The sequence below is a fragment of the Palaemon carinicauda genome, chromosome 19 (genome assembly GCF_036898095.1).
Source record: "Palaemon carinicauda isolate YSFRI2023 chromosome 19, ASM3689809v2, whole genome shotgun sequence".
Taxonomy (NCBI): Eukaryota; Metazoa; Arthropoda; class Malacostraca; order Decapoda; family Palaemonidae; genus Palaemon; species Palaemon carinicauda.
In genome coordinates, this window is record NC_090743.1 from 27,365,761 (window position 1) to 27,384,004 (window position 18,244).

The 18,244-nt window shown below is 34.4% G+C and overlaps 1 protein-coding gene and 1 long non-coding RNA gene across 3 annotated transcripts in view; both read right to left on the minus strand.

The window, feature by feature from the left end:
• Positions 1 to 5,078, minus strand: part of LOC137658538 (uncharacterized) — a 31,660-nt gene extending 26,582 nt beyond the window's left edge. The window contains exon 1 of one of the 2 annotated variants that reach the window (XR_011047359.1): positions 4,969 to 5,078. This is a non-coding gene — a long non-coding RNA (uncharacterized lncRNA). Of the gene's footprint in view, positions 1 to 4,235; positions 4,260 to 4,968 lie in introns of those variants that run through there. The other variant, XR_011047361.1, reaches the window with a different exon arrangement.
• A 2,704-nt stretch (positions 5,079 to 7,782) lies between these two features.
• Positions 7,783 to 14,232, minus strand: LOC137658178 (uncharacterized). Its single transcript, XM_068392857.1, has 4 exons — positions 14,080 to 14,232; positions 13,394 to 13,550; positions 10,158 to 10,240; positions 7,783 to 8,272 (listed from the first exon to the last, which is right to left on the minus strand). Exons 1-4 carry the CDS (start codon positions 14,080 to 14,082, stop codon positions 8,186 to 8,188), a joined length of 330 nt encoding a protein of 109 aa, XP_068248958.1. The 5' UTR covers positions 14,083 to 14,232; the 3' UTR covers positions 7,783 to 8,185.
• Between the last annotated feature and the right edge of the window lie 4,012 nt (positions 14,233 to 18,244).

Consider the following 18,244-nt stretch of genomic DNA (forward strand, 5'->3'; position numbering starts at 1 on the left):
AAGATCTAGTCTACGGCTTTGTTTCATAACTTACATATAATTCGGTAGTAAAAGTTTTTATTAAGATGGTTTCAACATATGAAAAGCCTTTATACCTTTTTAAAATCTCCAAATTAAATTTTTACTTATGCACATTCTATAACCATCTAACTAGAAAAGCACTGATTTTGCACCTCCGCCACGGCAGCTTATTTCTCGAAACCAGCGTGCTTTTCCCAGAAAAAATTTATTTTCAGCTTATTGCATTTGTTTAAAATCCCTGTAAGTTTCATAAGTTTACGATTAAAATTATGGCTGTATAGTTGACCGGAATTTGACATATGGCTTGGCAACCTTTGACTACCTTAACCTCAACATTTGATTAACGTGGATTTTCACACGAATGTAAACCAAGCTATGTCTCAACGATGTCCACACTTGAGGCTGATTAACTGTATTGGAAAATTTGCTTGACCGTGCCCTTGGACTTTACCTTTCAAAGTCATCACTTCCTGCTTTTACATAATCCCGCAAGTTTCATTACTCCACGATTAAAGTTGTGATCAGGGAGCTGTTCACAAACAAACGCGCACTGGCGAAAACCACCTTCCGACTACGTTGACGGAGGTAACTAGCGTAAAATGTAGGTTACATAAATCAAGGGGTAAGTAGCCAGTTCAAGTTTATTAGGACAACATGCGTAAAGCATTTAGAGGAATTCCCTCAGTGCAAGAGCCATTGGCCTGCAACTAGTGCATGGTCGTTCTTGAACGAACAATTAGAAGGTATTCACGCGATTATGCGTTTCGGTTAAGTTTAAAGACCGATGTGGCAATTAACATTTTCAATGACTGTACAGGAAGTGAAGGCCAATATCTAAAGGAAAATACCGAAAGGGGGTGAGGTTTATTGATAGTGTTAGGGAATAGATAACTTCAATTATAATTACATGAAAATCAGACCGTGTATGGTGGTGGGAAAGGAAAACTAAGAAACTTGGTTGATATTCAAATAAACAAATAACCAATGTCCAGATATCTAGTAAAGTACGTGATCTAAGCGTATCTCTTAGTTGTCTTTCAAGGCCCAAATAAATATAGTAGAAATTGCAGGTTCTCATTAAAAAAGAAAGTACCCGGATGAATATTCTGTAAAGAAATTATACTTGAAACCAGGATTGATTATTGTAGCTAAATCTACAATTTACCAAAATTACAACCAAAGAAATTCCAAAACGGCAAGACTGATAATAGGTGTCAACCACCGAGAAAGGATCACCAATTGTTTGATTTACATTAGCTGCCTATTAAAAAGAATTTACTTTAAAATATGTACAATAACCCACCAAGTTATCAGAAAAGGTCGTCCAAATTACCCAAGAATTGCTACATATTGCAGTCAACAAATGACGCGAGAATAGATGGTTTTAATCTATTGGAACCTAGATATATGTCCTGTAGGTTCTAGAGTTTCGACTTCCTTTGCTGTACAGGACCGGAAAAGCAGCCCTTGAACAGTATGGGCAAGGAAAATACGTGGCCACTCAGTTACCCAAGTTTACGCTAATGTCCAAAAAGTATAATTTCTCAACTATCTCAACTATCGCCAATATAAAGTTGATTCACTTACTTGGTTTGAAATTAAATTTTTTTTAAACTTTAAATGAAAGCTTTGAACGAAAGTTTTCCCAAAAAGGTTAGAATGCCGTCACGACAAATGCCTAAAAACCATTCACTGTTCGTGCAAATTGCAAGCTTGTAAAGATGTGTTCAAATCACATTCGAAAATAGCTGGTTTTGTGATGTGTGCGCGTGAACAGGATTCAATACTGCATAAGGTGAGTGAAACTACTTTCATGGTAGGCTACTATGATTTAATCCATTCTGAATTTCCACTATAATCAAGCATTAAACTAATGGATTTGGATATCGAAGTTATTATATTACCAAATATGACCATATTTACACAAGTACCAACATAACCACGGGTTACAAGTGGGTCGCAATTTAGAATTGCCAAATAGTAAAGCATTCCAGAATTTCCAGCATCTGCAGGAAAAACTCCATTCGCTTCCCTTGCTCAGACTAAATATTAACAATTCCTCCTTAACCTGTCATTCACAACTAAATTTATTCCATTATTACACAATCACTATAACTCTCCTGTCATACCACGTGGACTTTAAACACTTGTCTGTTCGAATACTACGTCAGATGTACCAAAATTTTTTTAGGAATTGTACGAGTTTTCGTGGCAGGGGTAAGGATCTGAATACAATAGTGGACGCCGACTATATATCGTATTTGATGTTAAATTCTTAAGATATTTAATCTATTTTGTGAGGGCCAACGTCTTTACCACGGTCTACGCAGTACCTGGGTATAGTATACCATGGTATTTAATATACAACAAAATCGAATACTGAACTATAGAGGCTTAAAGTTTAATATTTCGTGGTAATTTTTAACTAGATTCAAAGACAACACTTATAGCATCTTGCTTTTCCAATTAGGGTTGTAGCTTGGATAGTAATAATAATAATAATAATAATTATCAGGAAATTATAGTCTCGCTTGATGAAAGAGCTTATTTACCGTCGGCCACAGTCAACTACCCAAGTTAAAATGCCACAACCCTTTATTTTAATAAAGGCTATTTACGATTATCAACTGTCACCATTACTATGATTTTTGGCAACCTTTGTATTTGGTTAACATTCCAGATAAATTCCATTTGCTTCGTTGGTATTATTAGCTCTTAATTTCCACGTTCCATTAGCGGGTCTTTCCAGCCTACGCTACTAGATATTTAAAATAAAAAATTTATTCAGTTTATTGGAAATAAAGGTCACCAGCCATATCATATATCATTCCCCTAGCTTGTGTAGTTTTGGCAGTTTTAAATTTTACGCAACAAACATTTAATGATTAACGCAACTAGGAACCACTGATTTAGCCCTATTCAGCTCTTGCTGCACGATAGCATAATCCGTGCAAAAAATCTGTTTAACCTAATTCCTTAATACAAACATTTTTTTTATAAAACTTTCTAGAATAAGATATACAAATGGCTTATTTCGATTGGAATTTATATCCTACTGTAGTTCACACGCCACAATTTATATCTAAATTAAGTTTGACATACCAGTCACATTTCAACTTACGCATTCCCTTCGCAGTGCTGAAATGCAGCATAGAGAATCTTATCAAAAACATACTACACAGGAGATTCAACGCAAAAGCACAACTACGTTGTCTGCACTATAGTAAATTTCTTTTAGCGATGCAGATTTGCACAGACTCGCAGCGGTGCCCTTTTAGCTCTGAAAAGTTTCCTGATCGCTGATTGGTTGGACGAGAATTCTAACCAATCAGCGATCACGAAACTTTCCCGAGCTAAAAGGGCACCGCTGCGAGTCTGTGCAAATCTGCATCAATAAAAGAAATGGACTAGTCTAAACGACCCTTGATTACGTCATTGCTGCGGTAAGATTCCGTAATGGTGTGGAGGGCTTAAGAGTTGCCCATTTCCTAACATTTCTCAGACAATACTTTGTTTTTACTAAGCCTATGAAGAAGTTCAAATTTGTAATTAAGCTTTAAAGCTAACTTCCAACAAAGAATGCGCTGTCATTTTACTGGAAGTTTACTCTCATCGTCAATAAACTTTAAATACAGATTAAGGTTATTTTGAAAACTTAAAATTTGATAAATATTTTTTGCGTTATATTCATACAAACCCCAACTGCTACTTCCTTTGAACATTTATAGATTGAGAAAAATTCGCGGAAGCACAATGTATTGGACATTACCGATTGTCCAAAACTTAAAATAAAAAAAAACTTATTGAAAGAAAATTCCTAATTTTTCAATCTTTCCAAAGCAACCAATTAAACAATTTTTTTCCGAGATAAGAATTAAATGTCTTGTTGCTGCCATACTTTGTAGACTATTTCGCGAATAAAAGTTTAATAAAAAATTCCATTCTGAACAATCAAGTTTAAAGAACCAGAAGAGAATTTGCACAAAATACTTCAGGAAAATGTTTAATGGCATAGTTTAAGGTCTTAAATATTTTTAAAGGTTTTTAGTAATGGAAAGACTAAAAGCTATACTTTCCACCTGTAACATGTTAGTCTTCAAACTGATTTCCTGCTGTTATATCACCACCCACTTTCGTTTACGTATAGTGTTATACATGCCTGGACTATAAAATAAACTAATCATTCTTCATGAAATAATTAGAATACTCATTACCTTTAACAAAACCATCAAACTTCAGCTCTGCCAATTAGCACTCGCCATAACCAAGTGATACATTAAAAGCAATTAAACTATTCAATATTGTTGAAGCAAATTTCTGGAATTAGGTTTTTTAGAACACCCATTGCAGACTTTCATACCTGTAAGAAAATTTTTAAAAGCTTTTCCGAACAGTAAGCGCAAATTAGGCATAGAACTTCAAAATTTAAGTTATAGCTAGATAAAAACTAGAGATTATCATTAAGGATTTATAACTTTTCCATCACTGCTATGTAGGGAGTATATGCAGTTCATTAAACCAGTATTTTTAAAAACTTAAGAGCCGATTGGTAGACATCAAAGTTGTGTACTTTTCACAATCTAAAATTGGTTCGTCAGATTCAAAATCGCTACCAAGACCAAGTTAACTTTCCCCAATGAATAATGTCTACACTCCGAGAGAAACGTGGCCACGTATGCACGGGTAGGCATAAGCAACCTACCGTACTTAAAATTAAAATTTTGAAAGAAAATTCTACAATCCTCTGAATACACGGCTGTAAAAAAAATCAGCACACTATTTGCAAAAGATTGAGAATCGTTAATTACACAAATACTAAAACCAGTACATATTACAAAATTTTCTTCGCAAACAAAAATGACGCAGTTTTAAATTTCAATACTAAATCCAGCGTAACCCTACCACGAACTTTAACCACAAACACGAAAAACTTTAAACACAACTTACCTTTACGGCTGACAGGTCTAAAAGGGCTGTAAAATCAATAACATGCCCGATTATGGTTTCACACTATAACAAAGGACGTGAAAAACAGGGAGACACGCCAAGGATCTCGGTATCCTTGGTTTTTGTGTGCAAGTGGCGCCATCTACAATGCGACTTAGAAACCATTGATGCTCTTGGAAAATTAATATTTAGCCTCACAGTTATTTCAGGTATAGAAATTATATTTTTCTTAGGATCAAGACAACGAAAACAATTTCTTATCCATTTGAAATTTCTTAGAAGTTTAATTATCGATAGTAAATTACTTTTATGATTATATTTGCAGTTGGATTATGATAAATATTCGGACTGAGCCCAACTTTCATGTTTTTAATTTTAAGTCGAAATTTTCGTAATTATTTGTTTTCATCGTTGTCAATGATCTGAAGTGACGTCATTAATCTTTTCTTAGATTTGATTATGCATGAAGAATTTGCAATAATTTCAATCTTTCATATTAAGGGTGAAATACTATTGATTACAGAATATATTTGAGAAATTTAATTTAAAATATATTATATTTGGTTTAAATCTAATTTAATTTCCGAATATATTTTGGGGAAAAAATAAGGTACAAACAATATTCAGATGAAATAAAGTTTAATTTTGTTTATATATTCGGGTAAAATTTGACAGAAAATACGTAGATGGGAAATAATTGAATGCAGATTATGTTAGGATGAAATATAATCTATCAGTTTGATAAATAACTTTGTCCCATAAAAACTTTAAATATAATTAAATACAGCTTTATATATAATGCAAATAACTGCAAATTCTAAACGTTGCTGGTCAAATATAATTTGATATATAATGCTTCTTGAATATAAAGACTAGGCCTATCAAGAACAACTTAACGTCTCAAAGATTGTGAATTTTAGCAATCATTAAAATGATCTCGGAGACTACTAGACAAAAGAGGCAGGATTCTATTAAATAAGATATTACACAACTTAAGGAATATACAACTGAATTTTGATACCCAAATAGGCGTGTGGACTTCACTATATGTCTGGAGATAGACAGGCTGGTTGATATGCTAGCTGTTAAGGCCTATGAAAAAATACTATCTTTTATATATAAGAAAAAATACTATTTTTCATATAAAAGAAAAAAAATCACAGGAGAACGTAGGAAACTATGGTTTTGTCATTAGATATAAAAAAAATCCACGATTAAAAGCAAAATAGATACATAAAATAAAATACTTCCTATAAAGTTACCTGAAATTGATACCAATTTGCTAGAAGTTTTCAAAATTATAGAAAAGATGCGAAGAATTTAGTTTTCCCCTTAGGTTGTACAGTATTGAGCATAAGGCAAATATATATAATTTATATTAGTTTACACTTCGATAACTAAAAAAAAAAAAAAAAAAAATGGAGAAAATTGACAAAAAATCCTTTAGGAGTTTTAAGGGGAGATAATAAACGACAAAGTTATTCTCATGTGTCCAATTAAACCATGTGGTATGTATTGAACATGAATTGGAATGAACTGTAAAATATATATTGGTACAGTCAGTATTTATAAAAATCGGGACCTAAAATATATACAAGCTAATTTATCACAAAGCTTAACAACGGAATCCAGACTTCTGACATTGTCTCTTGGCTTTCTTATTGTCACTAATTAGACCTTGGGACACCCTGCGCCATCTGTGACGAATACTGATTTTTTTTTTAATCCGCCTTCGTGTGGATCTTCCTCCTTCAAGGTGAAATTGGTCTAATCAATGTTCTTAGCCACTTCTATAAAAATCTTTCTGAAGGCTTTCAAAAATGCATAGGATACCAAGTATAATTGTAGAGTAATGCATATCGCTACGGTATCCACTCAACTGTTTCTGAAAGGCTTTAACTGTTGTCTTTAATGTTCTTTGTATATAAATATTGACTTTAATATTCAGTGGCTCAACACAAGTCGTAAAACTGGTCTAAAGCCGACACACCAACACAAGTTGTAAGATTAACTGGTATAAAGCCGACACACCGACACAAATCGTAAGATTAACTGGTCTAAAGCCGACACACCAACACAAGTTGTAAGATTAACTGGTCTAAAGCCGACACACCGACACAAATCGTAAGATTAACTGGTCTAAAGCCGACACACCGACACAAATCGTAAGATTAACTGGTCTAAAGCCGACACACCGACACAAATCGTAAGATTAACTGGTCTAAAGCCGACACACCAACACAAGTTGTAAGATTAACTGGTCTAAAGCCGACACACCAACACAAGTTGTAAGATTAACTGGTATAAAGCCGACACACCGACACAAATCGTAAGATTAACTGGTCTAAAGCCGACACACCAACACAAGTTGTAAGATTAACTGGTCTAAAGCCGACACACCGACACAAATCGTAAGATTAACTGGTCTAAAGCCGACACACCAACACAAGTTGTAAGATTAACTGGTATAAAGCCGACATACCGACACAAATCGTAAGATTAACTGGTCTAAAGCCGACACACCAACACAAGTCGTAAGATTAACTGGTGTAAAACCGACACATCAACACAGGTCGTAATCCATATGATTGACTTTACTCGATAAATATCCTGGTAACAATGTTAAGCAATTATTCACAAAGGAAACATTTGAGTAAAAGCTCTGGTTTGTTTTCTAGTGACCAGTTATTATCCTCTTTACTTAAACCCTACTTAACCAATGTCATCGGGAAGTTGACTCCATAGAAATTAATTTTCTGTACAAATACAATGCTCATCTATTTCAGCAGGAAAATATCTTGATAAACAAATAAAGATTGTAATAAAAAGTTTATTTAAATGCAAATGTATGTCAACAGTTAACAAATAAATTGTTTTAATAATTAACGATTTGTATTGCCATAACATGAAACGAGGGTAAGAAAATAATCAGATTAACAAATCATAAATACAATGCGCCTCTATTTCAGTAGGAAAATATCTTGAATAAAAAATCAAAATTTTAATAAATAGTTTGTTTAAATGCAAATGTATGTCAACAATTAACAAATAAATTGTTTTAATAATCAAGGATTTGTATTGCCATAACATGAAACGGAGGTAAGAAAATAATCGTATTAACAAATGATAAAAAAAAAACAATTTTCTGACTAACAGCAGTCACATCTGATGGGTTATATAGCGTAGTTGGACATCTCTGAATCTCGAAGTTGGATTTTCAGACATTGGTGCACTTCTTGTGAGCCAGGCAGCTATCCCAACAGCAAATGGCATTCCCACTGCACTCACTGTCTGATTGACATCGCTGGGAATAAATGGGAAATACTTGGTATTAGAAATATTCGTCTTTTGATATGAATGATTAATACTAATTCATTAAAATTGCTTGGGAGACTATGAAGTGTATAGCAATTGCTTGGGAGACTATGAAAAGTGTGCAACAATTGCTTAAGAGACTATGAAAAGTGTACAGCAATTACTTGGGAGACTATGTAAAGTGTACAACAATTGCTTGGGAGCTTGGGAAAAGTATACAGCAATTGCTTGGGAGACTATGAAAAGCGTACAGGAATTTCTTGGGAGACTATGAAAAGTGTACAGCAATTGCTTTGGAGACTATGAAAAATGTACAGGAATTTCTTGGGAGACTATGAAAAGTGTACAGCAATTGCTTGGGAGACTATGAAAAGTGTACAGGCATTTCTTGGGAGACTATGAAAAGTATACAGCAATTGCTTGGGAGACTATGAAAAGCGTACAGGAATATCTTGGGAGACTATGAAAAGTGTACAGCGACTGCTTGGGAGACCATGGAAACTGTACAGCAATTGCTTGGGAGACCATGAAAAGTGTACAGCGATTGCTTGGAAGACTGTGAGAAGTGTACAGTATATTGCTTGGGAGACTATGAAAAGTGTACAACGGTGTACAACACTTGCTTGCGAGACTATGAAAAGTGTACAGCAATTGCTTGGGAGACTGAAAAATGTACATCAATTTCTTGGGAGACTATGGAAAGTGTACAGCACTTGCTTGGGAAACTATGAAAAGTGTACAGTAATTGCTTAAGAGACTATGAAAAGTGTACAGCAATTACTTGGGAGACTATGTAAAGTGTACAACAATTGCTTTGGAGCTTAGGAAAAGTATACAGCAATTGCTTGGGAGACTATGAAAAGCGTACAGGAATTTCTTGGGAGACTATGAAAAGTGTACAGCAATTGCTTGGCTTACTATGAAATGTGCTCAGCGGCTGCTTGGGAGACCATGAAAACTGTACAGCAATTGCTTGGGAGACCATGAAAAGTGTACAGCGATTGCTTGGGAGACTGTGAGAAGTGTACAGTATATTGCTTGGGAGACTATGAAAACAACACTTGCTTGCGAGACTATGAAAAGTGTACAGCAATTGCTTGGGAGACTATGGAAAATGTACATCAATTTCTTGGGAGACTATGGAAAGTGTACAGCACTTGCTTGGGAGACTATGAAAAGTGTACAGCCATTGCTTGGGAGACTATGAAAAGTGTACTGTAATTGCTAGGGAGACTATAAAAAGTGTACAGCAATTAATTGAGAGACTATGAAAATTGTACAGCAATTGCTTGAGAGACTATGAAAAGTATATAACACTTGCTTGGGAGACTATGAAAAGTGAATACCATTTTGCTTGGGAGACTATGAAAAATGTATAACACTTGCTTGGGAGAATATGAAAAGTGTACACCAATTGCTTGAGACTATAAAAAGTGTACAGCAACTGCTTTAGAGACTATGAAAAGTGTACAGCAATTGCTTGGGAGACTATGAAAAGTGTACAGCAATTGCTTGGGAGACTGAAAAATGTACACCACTTGCTTGGGAGACTATGAAAAGTGTACAGCAATAGCTTGGGAGACTATGAAAAATGTACACCACTTGCTTGGGAGACTATGAAAAGTGTACAGCAATTGCTTGGGAGATCATGAAAAGTGTACACCAATTGCTTGGGAGACTATGAAAAGTGTACAGCAATGAGTGTTTACAATGCAAGAATGTAAATTATATCTTATTCAGAAAAAACTTTAGTATCAATTCTCAGAATCAATGAAAGAAATTAGATACATTGTTTTGATATAGCATCATGGTGAAATTTAGTTTGTTTTATTTGAGGGTTAAAAGGATTATTGTCTTAAATATACAGTACTTACTTCGGGACCAGAAATACGGCTATCCTGTGATGTACTAAGTCGGTTGCATTCGAAGATAGGACGATCGTCAACAGGACACTCTCCTATAAAGGAAAAAATAAAATATTGCCCTGAATGACAAACGTATGATGATGACTCCCAATTTCTGCTTTGGATTAAGAATAAAGCCATCTAAATATTTAATTACTAACGTAACAATGTCTGATATATATTATATATTTATGATTTACTTTTTTTATGAACTTGTAAGCTGGAGTGACTGGCAGAGCAATTGATAAATTCATCTGTTTTATTATTATTATCATTATTATTATTATTATTATTATTATTATTATTATTATTATTATTATTACTACTTGCTAAGCTACACCCCTAGTTGAAAAAGCAGGATGCTATAAGCCCAGGGGCCCCAACACGAAAAATAGCCCAGTGAGGAAAGGAAACAAGGAAAATTAGATATTTTAAGAACAGTGACATTAAAATAAATATTTTCTATATAAACTATAAAAACTTAGCAAAACAAGAGGAAGAGAAATAAGATAGAATAGTGTGCCCGAGTGTAGCCTCAAGCAAGAGAACTCTACCCCAAGACAGTGGAAGACCATGGTACAGATACTATGGCACTAGCCAAGACTAGAGAACAATGGTTTGATTTTGGAGTGTCGTCCTCCTAGAAGAGCTGCTTACCATAGCTCAAGAGTCTCTTTTACCCTTACCAAGAGGAAAGTAGCCACTGACAATTACAGTGTCTATCCTAGAGGGTATTTAGCCTTGCAAGGTGAATCGGCTCCTCCATGTTGACCAGTTTATCCGACTTTTTTTTCTCTAGCCTGCGTTTGATCAATCATTTTACTTATATTACTGTACAAATTGTTTTTGTTATAATTCTTGTTAATCTACATTGTAAGTATGATGTCTCTTTCTTTATTACCAATAATTCTTATGCTGTCTGGAGACATTGAGCGAAATCCGGGACCAGTACGTCCTAAGTTTCGTCAATGTCGTCTACTGTATTGCAATATTCGTGGTCTTCATGCAAATATTCAAGACCTTACAGTTGCGTTCAGACAGTATGATATTTTTTTGTGCTAAGAAACTTTGGTTTCTAATATGAGGCACTCATCTGATCTCCTTATAACTGGTTTTAAGAAGCCAATAATGTTGAAATGTGATGCCATCCCCAGGGAAATGGTGGTGTATATTAGGATTGAGTACACTGCTTCTCAAAAGTCCTGCTATGAATGTGGATGTCTTGAGATTCAGGTAATAAAAGTTTGTGGCAGGCATAACAACTTCTATTTGTGTTCGATCTACCGGAATCCAGACATGGATGATTCTATCTTCGATTGTCTTACGATTAAGGATAAGATACACGAAGATGATAGAAAGGCTTCTTTTGTCTTTGTTGGTGATTTCAATGCTCACCATAGGGAGTGGTTAAGTTCTTTTTCTTCTACCGATTGCCATGGCTTAAGAGCTTTAGATTTTGCCTCTAAATCAGGCTGTGAGCAAATCATAAGTGAAGCTTCTCACAGGTCTGGTAACTGCTTGAACCTCATATGTACTAACTCCCCTGGTATTATAACAGGTAAGCTTGGTTCTCCAGTCGAAAAATCTGATCATGCCTTGATTTCACTAGTAGTGAAGACTGAGCAATCTGTTCCTGATGTATCATACTCATGTAAGATTTATATGAAATCTCAAGCAGACTGGAATGGGATTTTGCATGATCTTTTGGGCTTGAATTGGTCACATTTGTATAGAAGTGTTGATCCTGTTGTCCCTTTGAATGATAATCTAGTCAACATAATTGATATGCGTATCCCTTCTCGTGTACCAGGGTACCGAGTGAAGGACAAACCGTGGTTCAATGATGATTGTAGACGTGCCTATTTGGAGAAGCAGGAGGCCTATCATCTTTGGATGGGTAACAGATCAGATATGACCTGGAATAACTATATTTAGCTTAGAGCTTTTGCTCAGAGAGTTTATGCTTCAACTGAAAAGGAATACAATTTAACCACAAAAGAAACTCTTTCTGGTAAAACCCAGGAACTTAAGTGGTGGACTACCCTTAAATCTGCACTCTTTGGTGTAGATGCAACAGTTCCTTTACTTAAACCAGATGGCTCAGTCACTCACTGTCCAAAGGAAAAGCCAACCATTTTGGCTGATGTGTTTGACAGTAAACAGAGAAATGAGTGTTTTCAGGTGTATGAGGACAAAGGAGAATCTGTAAAGAATAGGCTAAACTATTCGGTGTATGTGTAGGCAAAGGGAAAGTGAACCCTAACCAGAGAGAAGGATTCAATGTAGTACTGTCTGGCCAGTCAAAGGACTCCATAACTCTCTTGCGGTAGTATCTAAAATAAATGAGATTAATAATGACAGCACTATAAATAAGAAAAAATATTATTTCTCCACTCATAGAATGACTTAAATTCTGATTGTCACGCACCAAATATTTCAATAAGCTAACATAAAACGAAAACCCACAAATACTGATTGTAATAAGAAGCGGACTTACAATATTAATTGTGATTACATATTTTTCACTTGAAGAATGTAAAAAATATCCATTTAAGAAATTTAAGGAAACTCAATGAAAATATTTGTAAGAAATGTTTGATCTGAAATGTGGTTCTGTATTGGAAATCTGGACATAAATAATATTAAAAAGTTTCCGACTACGATTGTTTGAAAGAAGGGTAAATAAATTGAAGTTGACAAATTTAGTTCCAATGAATAACTTTGCGTGTACTCAAGTGTACATATTCACAAGCTGACAATAAGTTAAACTGGGAAAATAAACTAATGATCGATAGAAAATAGTAAGTTGGAAACTAAAGGGGATGAGAAAAGAAAAAAAAATAAATCACACAAGGAAAAAAAGTAAAGATAACAGAACCATCACCATCATCATCTCCTCCTACGCCTATTGAGGCAAAGGGACCTGGTTAGATTTCGCCAGTCTTCTCTATCTTGAGCTTTCAATTTAATACTTCTCCATTTATCATCTCCTATTTCACCTTTCATAGTCCTTAGCCATGCAGGCCTGGGCCTTCCAACTCTTTTAGTAAAACGCTAACAATAACAGTAGCTTACAGCAATCTATACTTATGTATCTGCTGCCCTCATCTTACATATAAATGGTTTTGCTTTATACCATAAACTACGCCAAAGTAATGTTCATAGATCACACAATATTATCGCAACAAACAACTTCATGAACTCACGGTCACAACAATGATAATTTGGGGGTGTCCCACACCAATTATGACACACTGACACAGGTGTGGATGAAGGGGCAGAGCGAGGTCGTAGGTGGTGTGGATAGGAGGCAGACATCACAGTGCCGACCACCATGGCCAATACTACTAGCTTGCAAGATACCTGTTGATGAGTCAGTGATATATGGAATAAATATTAATTTCAATGAAATTCAACGGATGATCTAGAATTAAATATAAATTTGAATGATGTTAAACAAATGAAATTGAACTGATACATAAAATAAACAAAATATTTAATGAGATTCAAGATAATACATGGGATAAAAATTGAGTGAAATCAAGCAGATGATGCATGTTACGAATGTATACTCGAAACAAATTTTGCAGATGATACATGGAATAAGGAAGACTTTAGAAAATAAGCATTTGATGAGACATGAATTAAATCCAGATTTCGATTAAAATTCATTAAACAATACGAGGATTAAATGCAGATACGAATCAGATTCAGGAAATGATGTATTGAATAAATTTAGTGCCTTCAAATAGTAATATTGTTAATGATATAGAAATATTGAAACCCGTCGATTTTTAAAAAGATTTTCCAAATCAAAGGTTGAAAATCATTCATATCTTAAGTTAATGAAAAACAATACTTTGCGTGTACAGAGAAAGAAAGGACGCTTTACCATTGTTGTTTAAATTTCTTGAATAATCAGGCTACGGAGAAAATGCTGAATTGGGCTTCCCAAGTTTCCTTAGTTTTCTCAAAGCTGCTTCTTCTTTGATGTTTGCCCAGAATACTACGTCTTATATACGATTTCACGCTCAACGTCATGGTTGCCAAACGCAAACATCCGACAAACTAAATTCCTTAGACATATTCAGAATGATGGTTCTTTCAGAAGTTTTAAAACTTCTCTTGGCTATAGAATAAACACAATTAGTATCATGATAAAACGTATATATCTATTGAATATATAAGAATGGAAAACGAACAGTTTTTCATAACACAACTAACTGGAAACCGACTCTAGGAAAACGACACCACCCTTTCGATTCGACCCAAAATCGCTCGCGCTCTCTCTTACACAATTCTTAAAAAATAAAAAAAAGGGTTTCACATCCTTAAAGAAAAAAATATTGAGTTTAATCGTGTTTTTTTAGTTAATTGACATCATTAATGACAAAAGGTACAAGCGTCTATGAATTCTTGCAATGACAAAGAAACAAAAGGACTCATATAGATTGTAAAAATGGAAATAAAACAAAACATCAATACGATTAACTAATTGAAAAAAAAAATAGTTATACGATATAAAACTGAATGCTCGAGAGAGAGAGAGAGAGAGAGAGAGAGAGAGAGAGAGAGAGAGAGAGAGAGAGAGAGAGAGAGAGAGAGAGAGAGAGAGAGAGAAATACTGTTTTCAGGAAAAATAAGGTGAAAGATTTATGCTTTTTGAAGGGAAGTCAAGAGCTACACGCTGCCAACGCAAGAGCCTGTGCCTGGCATACAGCATGGCAATCGAAATCGAACGAACGAACGAAGGAGAAAAAACTTATATAATATCGTAGAAAACTGAACCACTGATTCTTAAATACTAGGAATGTTTGGACAGCCAACAAAATATCATCTACCACAGGGCCTCGAAAGAATAGTGAAAAGATCGTACCAAGTGACCAAACAGAAAAGAAACGCAAACATGCGGGAAGTCTCTGAGAAACTAAAGGATTCCAAAAATGATATAAACATTTCAAATAATGACGAAGAGGGTCAAAGTCATTCTTTAAAAAAAAAATGTTAATAATAATTCACTAAATTCTTAACAAGAATATTTAGCAATTTGAACATTTTCATCTTTCTGAACATTTGAAGCGTTGATAGAAATTGAAAGGTGAATTGCACTTTCAATAATAATAATAATAATAATAATAATAATAATAATAATAAAGTGGATGGCATAGAAGACAAATAAAGTTATATTCGTAAAATGATGCTCTCAAGATCAGACTTGTTAAAAGAGAGAAAAGCAAATACAGATTGATTTTATCAGGGCACAATTGAGGGTACACTTGAGCACACTATTCTATCTTACTTCACTTCCTCTTTTTTTCAAGTTTTATAGTTTGAAAATAATACATTTATTTTAATGTTGTTGTTAATATCCTTAAACTTCTTTTGAAGTCTATTTCCTTAATTCTTTTCCTCACTAAGCTACTTTCCCTGTTGGAGCCCTTGGGCTTATAGCATCCTGCTTTTGCAACTAGGGTTGTAGCTTAGAAAGTAATAACAACAACAACAGCAGAAGCAACAACAACAACAACAATAATAATAATAATAATAATAATAATAATAAAAATAATAATAATAATAATAATACGTTGGAAGATGAATGATGAAGAAATATGAAAACTTACATGATAAATAGGCAAATTCTTAAATGAGATAAGAGGACAAACTAGGAGAGACTATAGATAATAAGGAAGAGTATACGAGAGAGAGTGCAACAACACCGAACCTCTCTAGAAATGGGAAAAGGAACAGATGTTACACCAATAATAACACAAAGAAAGATGTTATGTAAAAAGACGAGAATACAGGGGTGGGGGGGGGGGGAGAAAGGCCACACAAGATATTTAGCAAACTAGACCTTTTCTCGGACTGCCAAACGCCTAGAAACAATGGCCTAACACCAGTAAGATACAAAAAGAGGTGTAAATAATATGCGGTCTCTTACACTCCATTCAGACGATAGACAGGCAGTTTAAATTTCAGTGAACCAGTGGAAGTTCATAAGAAGAATATGTGTAGGATATAGAAATAAATAAAAAAAAAAAAAAACTCTGTAAAGATATATGGCAGGAACGTACCTAGTTGTCTTGTCCTGCTTGAAGGATTTAAGAACCATTGGATATTAAGAGAAGATTGTTGGGGGGAGGACATATATTTTGAATGGTCACTGAAGAGTGAGGATCAGGAGCATTGAAATCACCGAGAGAAGGATTAGCTAAAAACTATTATGAGAGAAAAATCGGAAACTTGACAAGCAATTTTATTTCTTTTTTTGTCCGGCAAAGAATAAAATTTTACCATGTAGGAAACTAAATATAAATATTAGGTTTTACATATTTCCCTCAGTTTCAGAGAGAGAGAGAGAGAGAGAGAGAGAGAGAGAGAGAGAGAGAGAGAGAGAGAGAGACTCGTAGAAAAGGCATTATTCTATTTGACTCTATGTTAAAGCTTAGCAAAACCAAGGTGACTCCATAAATAAGTTAAATTACTCTTCATCCTTATGCAAGATGTTTTTGGTCACTCGAATCTCTTATATACCATCGACAAAAAAAAGAAAAAAAAATTAAAAGCCTTTATTTGCTAGACAGGTTTACTCGTTTCTGTATGAAGGTTATGCAAAGAAAATCATCAGCTTGCAGAACAGATACATAACTAAAAGAGCACGTCTTTGCACCTAGCAAGATGCATGCATGCATTATTAAGTCTTTGGAGCGTACATCTGGCTACTATATGCACCCACTTTTTAGCCTTTGCATCTAAATCCGTTTTTTCTTGTTATTTACTTCATGTTTTCAAACCTCTTGTCTTATACCTCCTAATGTATCTGTGTTCCTTAGCTCAAGGTGGACACCCCGGTCCCAGCGCTGGGTCATACAACCAAATTTATATGAATCTAATCCAATACGAAAACTGTAATACGAAAGTGGTGAAATTTAGATTTATTCAAATACGCAATGACAAATTACTGTAATATATCACTAATATCCGGATTACTACCTTGGGCCTCATACAATCATAATCTATCACACTTTTATAAATTAGCATTTTTTTTTTTTTTTTTTTTTTTTTTTTTGCACACTTAAACATCCCATCAGCTTACAATTCTTCGATTATGATCAATAGCTTTCACAGGAAAAATGTCAGTAATATTACTTTATCATTATTATTATTATTATTGATGCGGAGAGAGTTATTGGGTCCTTTGACTAAACAGATATTACTACAGTGGACTCCTCTCTGGTTACCACTCATTTATCCTTTGCCTACATGGATTGGTCTGACTTATTTTTTACACATTCTCCTCTTTCCTCATACACCTGACAACACTAAGATAACCGGAAAAAAAATCTTCTTTACTGCACTTGGTTCTTTCTACTTGGCAATGGTAGAAGAGACTCTTTAGCTATGGTAAGCAGCTCTTCTATGAGGTCACTCCAAAATCAAACCATCGTTCTTTAGTCTTGGCAAGTGCCATGACCTCTGTACCATGGTTTTCCATTACCTTTGATTAGAGTTCTTTTGTCTGACGGTACACTTAGGCACACTGTTCTACCTGTTTCCTTTCCTCACTGGGTTATTTTCCCTATTGGAGACCTTAAGCATAAATTATAACACCTGTCTTTTCCAATTAGGGTTGCAGCTTAGCGAGTAATAATAACAATAATAATCTGCATATGTAACGAGCTTGTTTTGTCGGCTAAACCAGATATCATGAGTATATAGTATAAAAATTAATAGCCCCATGACATTAGCCAGAGCAACACCAAATATTACTTTCCTGTAGTAACTATGGTGCCCATCAACAATTAATATTTATAATCTATTACTTTAAAATTCATTATTATTATTATTATTATTATTATTATTATTATTATTATTATTATTATTATTATTATTAATATTATTATTATTATTACTAGGTAAGTTACCAACCATAGCTGGAAAATCAGGATGGTATAAGCCCAAGGGCTCCAACAGGAAACATAGCTCGGTAAGGAGAAGAAACAAAGAAATAGATAAACTACAAGAGAAGTAATTAACTATAAAAATAACATTCTAGG